Genomic DNA, 9135 nt, shown 5'->3' with positions numbered 1-9135 from the left:
CACATGTATAATTCAAAATCGAGGGACTTAAACACGTGTAAACACGGCTTGCCGTAATCACCTACCCGAATTCTGAAAGACAAAGTTCTACATCCGAGTCCGGTGACATATACACCAAATGCGAGCTATGTGGCCAACAAAATGAGGATGAGGAACATCTAATATACGTTCAAGAAAAAAAATGATTTTAAATATTTTTGGGCGGAACATCGCTTTTTCATGGTGCAAGTCAGTAGATCATGCATGAGTGGGACACGCTTAAGATTTCCCACGAGGGGCCTCTTACTCATTCGTGTTATCTTAAATCCCGACAGAGCATAACCTTTTTCATGGTGCAAGTAAAATATCGTGTTGAAAACTAGTTTCACTACAGTGTTTGACAGACATTTAATACTCAAACAAGCAGTTAGCAATATCTTATTAATTTGAATCCTATTTTAAGCAATACACATTTCCCGATTTTACAGGAGGAATCGAAGTTCAAGTTCATTGTATCTAGACACAAATTCACACACTTAAAAAACCAGTGTTAGCCTTCATGATTATCAAAAGAAAAATCAAAAAGCTGTACTATTTTTTTCCTTTTTAGGGTTCATAAAGATATATATTCACAGACTTCCTGTTGTTGATTCTTTCTTTCTTTTCAGAATCAGAGGCCCAGAAGTTAGTAAACCAAAAAACCACTTTGGATGGTTTACATGAGCTAAGGTGGTGGTGAGTCATTATTCTTGATTTCTCTGTTGTTTTTTTTGTGTGTAAATGTTAAACAACTTAGTTTTCTGTTTACAAACTAATAAGTTAAATAAGAAATTGGAGATGATTATATCATAACCTCTTCATTGATTGGTCAACTAATTAGTTTATGATTATTCTGATGATATTATCAAAGTTGGCTTTTGGCTTTTCTACAAGGACACATTTGTTTGCATATTTTAGGTTATTCTGCAAATTATTGGGCATTCTTAATCTTGTTTAACTCTTTTCTTAACTATGTTTATAGATTAAACAATCTATCATTATTGGGCAAGTTGGCTCTTTCTAACTAAGGATATGTTGTTAGATTAAACAATCTTATCACTGTTTGGTCATCTTTCAATTTCTTACTCCAATTTTGATCAAGTGTGTACTGTTTGTTTCAATAATTGACGTTTCCCCGCGTAATTTAGAAGAAATTTGGTGCTCGAAATGTGCATTGTTTTACTGCTTGTAAATTTCCATTTACTGTGGGCTATGGCACTGGTATTCGATTCCTGAAGTGTGGTCGCCTTAGGAAATATCGTTTATAAAGCGAAATAATCTGCATTGCTGAAATTGTTCTGCCTGTATTTGTCATGGTGGTTAAGTGAAGAGAGCATTCAAGACTGGTTTTGTTCCAACGACATGATATTCAGTTTCCTTATATGTTTTCCAAGGATTAGGATATGGTCCAGTTATAGATTCCGAAGGCTAGGCCCCCTTTTCCTTTTCCATTGATTCAATCCCACTCTGGACATTTTTATATTCAAGGGATGGGACTCCAGCGAAAAGTAGAAAGGTGTATATGAAAATGACACGTTTTTTGGCTTAGTAATGAGAATTGATTAGAACCATCAGAAGTGCTTTTGTAATTTCTGCCGTGTTTCGAAGTTGCATATCACTTTTGCTTTTGATTTACCACCGCTAATGCTAAAGTAGAAAAATTCTGTCATGAATGATGTAATTTTTTTTCCGAATTTCCAATACTAGTTCAGGAAAGTTAAAAAGGTTTATGTTTTCACTTTTAGATTTCTTGCTGTTGCCATCGAACCATCCTTTATTCCTTTTCAACACCTCAATCGACATAACCATACTATATCGTAAGCAGAATGGTAATCAACCACTTGTCTCAACTTCCAACCCCAGCTATCAAACATTGTTTAATAATGCTACTTTTGCTTAGTCAAATGTAAGTTTCCGCTCTATTTCGCTAGCGATGTGGTATGTAGTCTTAAATTGGTCTAGGTTCATAATACATTTCTAATGAAAGCAATCTGCTTGGGATCTTGGACTTGGAACTCTTTTTTGTAATCTATATATAGAAACAGCATTTGGTATTCCCTACCATGTTTTAAACTTAGCATCTTAAAACAGTCTTATTCTACTCTTGTTGTTGGTGATATCATTTCCATCTCATGTTCTGAACTAAGAGCTTCTCTTGCTAGAAAGGTAGTTTTAGTTTTGTTTTGCTTTTCTTTCTTTTTTTCATTGGTTTTCATGGATTTGGCTTCACTTTCAAGAAAAAAACAAGTCTGGCATGACGCATAGCCCACTACAGCTATGTAGCATGAAGCATAATGCAGACTGAAATCCAAAAATGCTCTTTTGAAAGTGGAAAAGTTATCTTAAATATACTACTATAAGCTTTTCCACATGCATGTATTGCATCTTAGAACCATCGTTAACTGCTATATTCTTAAGGTTTTCTGGTTTTTGATGCTTGATAGGTAAATTTGTTGTGATAAGCTCGATCTACAGTTGACAGTCAAGAAATGGGTCGTTCAGTTCATTCAAACGACGACGAACATGAAACGAAGGACATTGCAAGCGTGACATCATCACGCAGGCATGGAAGTGGTGAAACTATGCACAAGGTCGGACCACCTTCCAAGAATAATCTGATGAAAGAATTCAAAACCACAATGAAGGAAACTTTCTTTTCTGATGACCCTTTACGGCCTTTTAAGGACCAACCAAGATCAAGAAAGTTTGTCCTAGGACTCCAAGCTGTCTTCCCAATTCTCGACTGGGGAAGAAGCTATAACTTTGCCAAATTTAAAGGAGATCTCATTGCAGGTCTCACTATTGCTAGTCTGTGTATTCCCCAGGTAAATATAGAACTTTCAAAATTGGATAAGAGAAATATCGGAATTCAGTTTACTTTGATAACCAGAAAATCCTAACTTTCTTTTTAATGCGAAATAGGATATTGGGTATGCCAAGCTTGCAGGTTTGCTTCCACAATACGGGTTATGTAAGTCTCATTTTCTCTCTTTCCTTGCCTCGTGTGTTAGTGAATTAACATCTGAGTTGTTTTATTGTTCTTATGTCTTATTGGGTATGTTATTTATATTGGTTTCTGTTGTTCCTGCAATGCTGCAGACTCAAGTTTCGTTCCACCATTGATTTACGCCTTCATGGGGAGTTCAAGGGATATCGCAATCGGACCTGTAGCTGTTGTATCTCTTTTGTTGGGAACGCTACTCCAGGCTGAGCTTGATCCCGAGTTAAACCCAATAGAATACCGTAATCTTGCATTTACGGCTACCTTTTTTGCTGGAGTTTTTCAATTCACTCTTGGGTTTCTCAGGTAATTGAGCTTTAATATTGTCTTATCTTCTAGCCTCACTTAACTATGTTGTGTCAGTTTTTTTTCACTTTTTCATTTCTCAGTTCTCTTAGTCATTTAACTCCAATTTTTTATGATACCAAATATATTTTTTTCTTTCAGATTAGGATTCCTGATCGACTTCTTGTCCCATGCTGCAATTGTTGGGTTTATGGGGGGTGCAGCAGTCACAATAGCACTTCAACAATTAAAAGGATTGCTCGGCATTAAGAATTTTACTAAGAATGCTGACATTATTTCTGTTATGAAGTCAGTAACGAGTTCAGCACGTCATGGAGTAAGTGTTCTCTTGCTTTTTCAAGCATCATAGCTATAATTTGAAGCTGCTGATATTAGCAAACCCTTTATAGGGTTGGCTCGAAACTCCTTAACATTTGCCAAAATAAGTCAATGCTTTGGGCCCAAACAAAAGTATGGTCAATTAGACCTGGTGAGTAGAAGACTTAAAATTTTGGACAGGACCTTCCCTTTAACAAAGATTTCGTGTGGGAAATGCTTTTTGCAGTGGTTGTAAATATACGAAAGAAGTTTCAGTTAAACTGCGGTGTCAACTCTTATTTCAGGTTGCTAAATTTATTCTCCTTGTTATGTTTGCAGTGGAACTGGCAGACTATACTCATAGGTGTATCATTCTTGGCTTTCCTACTTACCGCGAAATATATAGTAAGAGCCAGTTTTGTCTTGTCGATTCGAGCTTGTAACTCTAGGCATATATATATGTGTGTGTATCTTATTCTTACATAAGCTTATCGTAACAGGGAAAGAAGTATAAGAAACTGTTCTGGGTTCCTGCAATTGGTCCTTTGATCTCAGTTGTTGTGGCGACCTTCTTTGTATATATTACCCGTGCCGATAAGGATGGTGTTCAAATAGTAAGTCATTTGATGACATTTTTTTTTTTTTTTTTTTTAAATTTTAGCATCCTTTCACACTGATTAAAGTAAGTACCATTTCTAATGACGCTTCTTTTACTTTTTGAAGGTAAGACATATAGACCAAGGTATCAATCCATCATCTGTAAAAAGTATTTACTTTACTGGTAAATATCTTACCGTTGGAATTAGGATCGGTGCAGTGGCTGGTATGGTAGCTTTGACGGTAGGCGCCAATTTCACACCCCCTTTGCTGTTTGATGATAATAACCAAGAGAAATAATCGAGCATGTTTTTTGCTGTCTTAAGCAATATATTTACTTTTGATTTATCAGGAAGCTGTAGCGATCGCCCGAACATTTGCAGCCATGAAAGATTATCAAATAGATGGTAACAAAGAAATGGTGGCACTTGGAACAATGAACATTGTTGGTTCAATGACATCCTGTTATGTAGCTACAGGTAATTACACAACTATTCAACCACACGATAACATAAGGATTTGTTATACTAGAGTACTTATTATGTATTTTCTGTAGTTTCTTATCCTTTCGGTATATCTTTGTATTAAGTACATGCTGATCAGTCATATGAGGGATAACATCTCCTTTACTATTATTTTCAGGTTCCTTCTCTCGCTCCGCTGTGAATTACATGGCTGGTTGCAGAACTGCTGTTTCCAACATCGTGATGGCTATTGTTGTTATGCTAACACTTTTAGTTATCACACCCCTATTTAAGTACACCCCAAATGCTATTCTTGCCTCTATCATTATATCTGCTGTCGTTGGATTAATGGACTACGAAGCAGTAATTCTCATCTGGAAGATCGATAAATTCGACTTCTGTGCTTGCATGGGGGCGTTTTTTGGTGTTGTTTTCATCGGTGTTGAAATGGGGCTTTTAATCGCTGTAAGTTGTTTGATCTATGTCATATGATAGAATACGAGTTAATTCATCCAGGCACAACTACTTACATATTCAACTATAATTTTCGATTAACAGATCGCAATATCCTTCGCCAAAATCCTCCTACAAGTAACAAGACCAAGGACAGCAGTACTTGGGAAACTCCCAAGAACAACAGTTTACAGGAATATCGAGCAATATCCCGAAGCTTCCAGAGTTCCAGGCGTTCTGATCGTGAGGGTGGATTCAGCAATTTACTTTTCCAACTCCAACTATATTAAGGACAGGTACTGATTTCGTTCTAGCTAATAAATCTACCCCATTTTAGAGCTCCGCTGACCTCTTGCGTAACAGACTACTATGAACCACTGTATATGAACTCTCTCTGGATCTAAGTATCTTACTTTTGGATCACTTGGAAAATCTGAATTCAAGAAACAATTTGTTCTCAGGATTTTGAGATGGTTGACTGACGAGGACGAACAACTAACTGCCAAAGGTCTACCACAAATCCAACACGTGATTGTTGAGATGTCACGTAAGTTACCTAGAAACTTGATACTGAGTTTCTATATCTGAGTGCTTGATATAGATACAGTTTCTAATTGCTTAAATCTTTTGTGTTCATTATAGCTGTTACGGACATTGACACGAGCGGCATTCATGCACTTGAAGATTTACATAAGAGCCTCCATAAGAGAGATATTCAGGTATAGGCCATAGTAATTTGTAAGCTCACCTTTTCTCTGTCAGAATAACATTTCCAATTTTTTGCCTGAATGACATTGACATTTATTCGGTCTTTACTTCTCAGCTCATCCTAGCCAACCCTGGGACAGCAGTGATCGACAAGCTCCATACATCTAAACTCGACGATGTAATTGGCCATGACAAAATCTTTCTTACAGTGGCAGACGCTGTCCGAAGCTGCCATCCAAAGAGTACAATCGACGAAGTGTGAAAAGCTCAAGTGTGAAATTTGTGATGCAGAAAATGCTGGTTTGATTATTTGGATCTTCCCGCGTGAAGGTGAATTTGTTGGAAGAACATGATGGTGACAAAAGTGATTGAGAATTATCAGTTTGAGATTTTGGGTGAAATAACTGTGATTAACCTTGTAATGTTCCTTTTCCTTTCTTCTCTTCTCTTGTGTTTATATTTTCTGGTCATGAAAATGTTCATATCTCAGTTCGTACTCCAACAGGGAACCCATGTAATATAAACTTTGAGATGATCATTATATATCAATATATATATATATATATATATATGTATATATATCTTTTTTTGGCTGTTGAGCCTTTTCTTTGTTCCACTGTATTGTTCTCTTTTAGTCAAATGTCCAGGACGGGCCTTCCACAGTTCCACAATTTTGTAATTATGCCATCAGTTACTCTGCAGATTGACTGTTTTTAATTTTTTTGTGAGGATGTTCTAGCTACAGGCCTAAATGCCTAAAAATGATATTACAAATCTTGATTCTTGAATATGTGAAGTGATTTTGCTTAAAAATGATGTTCTCTAAATGGTAGATATTACATTCAGTTGGCAGGTTCAACTCCAGGCGACTTAAAATCATTTTTCTTGGGAAACACCTATGAGCTTCAAGTTAACACCAAAAGCAGACCTTGAATGCATGCACTCGTCTGAACTTCGAAGTGCACATATGTGTCTAATTTTAGATGCACCATAACTACAAAGACACATACTACAGAGATCGTAGTATTATCCGATTGTCCATTAAAGATCTAATTCTCATATTCGAGTCAGTGTTAATCTAATGTTCAAAGTCTCCGTTTAAGTGATTCTCAATCAAAATTTATGCAAGCTGCTCTCGATCTGGGTGATGGGGAAGAAATTAGTTATCATCAATCTGAAGATGCTGGTGAAAAAGATATACCTGAAAAGAAATTAGTCTTATTGAAAAAATATCCACTGAAGGAAAAATGGGTTTGAAGACTGTTGAAAAGTTTCTGTGTTTTACTTGGGATTTCATACCTGCTGGGGATGTTAAAGTTTTTGAAATGGAGGATAATATTGTGGAATTTAAATTCAAAGATCATGATACTCAGAAAAAGGTGTTCGATTCTCGTTCGTGGAGTATAAATGGTTTTCTGATTAATCTTCGTTACTATAACTTAGAGAATATTATATATCATGATGACTGTAATAAGCAGTGTTTTTGGATTCAGGTTAAAAAAAATTTCCCAAAACATATGAATGCGAAAGCTATCACTAAAATAAGGAATATTATAGGGGAAATGCTTGCTATTGAGCCTGAAGATGGAGTTCCATTTGATGGTGTGTCTGTGAAGGTGTGTGTTCAAGTTGATTTAACTTATCTACTGAGGAGGGGTGTTATGGCTATTACCAATATTGGGTCTACAAGATGGATTAAGTTTTTCTATGAAAAATAGCCGCATAAGATTTGTCCAAATTGCTTCATCATAAATCATACAAAGGATGCTTGTAAAGCTGCAACAGATTATTTGGCAAAAGCTCGGCTAAACCACACTATTTTGGGGTGATGGAGATGAAAAAAAGGGAAAGGAAGCAGATTGTGATTTCTAGAGGAGGTGATCAAGTTCCTAGCTTTTCTCGGAAGAATATTAAGAAGGGAATGCTTTTGTTCCACCTAAAGATGGATATGATGTTTGTCCTAAACTTGTTAGTGGGGAAGCTTCAGATACATTAACTTAAGGTGAAAGATTTGGCAAAAGACAAATAAATGATTTTCTAGATACCAATGTTTTGGAACTTGGTAACGATAGCAATGGCAAGCTGGTGAACACACAGACTCCTCACATGGTCACAGTAAGGGATACCGAAAATTGAACACTAAAGGGATTAAGGTAATTTTGGAAAACTTTCTTCTGTTAATTTATATTGGTGATTTTCTTTATAAAATGAAGATACTATCTTGGAATGTGCAATCTATTGCTAATTGGGTCGACCGACCGAAGCGAGGGAGGACCTTTATATGGTCACTTTTTTGTAAAATTGTAAGTGATCAATTAACACAAAAAAATTGGATTTGGTGTAACCAAACTTTTGGTGGTCGTTTTTTCACTAGACAAAATTGTCCTCCCTTTTAGTCCAATTATTATAACATATTATGCATCCTAACAAGCTTTAATATAACACATTTAAAAATCCGTGCCTTGAAATTTTACAAATTTTATCTCGTTGAAAAGCTTATAAAAAAATCTACGCAACGAGTACAAACAACAATATCAAATTTAGAGTTTTTACAAAAACAATTCAGAGGTATTTATCATTTTAGACACAATTTTAGAAAATTAAATGTATATCCATTATGCAAAGTGCAAACCACCACAAAAGATACATAATACTTTATGTAGCCATATTTTAGTCTATGCATTAACTAATTTTCCTTTTCAACTAATAAAATGATGTACTCCCTCTGTTTCAAGAAAAGTAATACTTTCACTTTAGGCACAATTCTCGAAAATTGAATGCGTAGCCATTACGCAAAACACCACAAAGGATGGGTCCAAGAGCATAGCTCAGTGGTATCCCATCAACTCCAATAGGGAGGAAAGTCAGGGATTCAATCCCCGTCGCCGTAAAGGCACAAAAGATTAGTTGTATAGCGGGTTGAGCGGTGTTGGGTCTGGCAGTGGGGCCAGTCCAACTGGCTGGGTTCGGGTAGGGGCCTGGGTCCGGCTTTCGCGTATCAGAGAAAGAAAAAAAAAACACCACAAAGGATGCATAACACATCATGCAACCATGTTTTGGTTTATGGATCGACTAATTTTCCGTTTCTGGAAAAGTGATACTTTCACATTTCGTTCCAGGAAAAATGATACATTCACTCCGTATCAGGAAGTGATACTTTCACATTGACTTTTTCTGAAACGGGTGAAAGTATCATTTTTTCTGAAACGGAGTGAAAGTATCACTTTTTCTAAAACGGGACCCATCTTTAGATTCTTCTTCGGTTTGTACAAGTAAGCTTACTAAGGATCA

General features: G+C 36.2%; 1 protein-coding gene across 2 annotated transcripts; it reads left to right on the top strand.

Moving 5' to 3' along the window:
• Positions 1–602: 602 nt before the first annotated feature.
• Positions 603–6407, top strand: LOC113286905 (sulfate transporter 1.3-like). Of its 2 annotated transcripts, none has more exons than XM_026535552.1 (14): positions 603–714; positions 2463–2843; positions 2941–2989; positions 3118–3325; positions 3467–3641; positions 3962–4027; positions 4123–4236; positions 4346–4462; positions 4572–4698; positions 4862–5148; positions 5242–5432; positions 5598–5683; positions 5779–5855; positions 5960–6407. In XM_026535552.1, the coding sequence occupies exons 2-14, from the start codon at positions 2508–2510 to the stop codon at positions 6104–6106; spliced, it is 1980 nt and encodes a 659-aa protein (XP_026391337.1). In that variant the 5' UTR covers positions 603–714; positions 2463–2507; the 3' UTR covers positions 6107–6407. The 2 variants fall into 2 exon arrangements, with proteins under 2 accessions (XP_026391337.1, XP_026391336.1); XM_026535551.1 differs by lacking the exon at positions 603–714 and adding an exon at positions 2089–2184.
• The last annotated feature ends 2728 nt before the right edge of the window (positions 6408–9135 follow it).

The sequence above is a fragment of the Papaver somniferum genome, chromosome 6 (assembly GCF_003573695.1).
Source record: "Papaver somniferum cultivar HN1 chromosome 6, ASM357369v1, whole genome shotgun sequence".
NCBI lineage: Eukaryota > Viridiplantae > Streptophyta > Magnoliopsida > Ranunculales > Papaveraceae > Papaver > Papaver somniferum.
The sequence above is the reverse complement of the archived record's forward strand: the minus strand, read 5'-3'. Positions and strand labels throughout refer to the sequence as shown.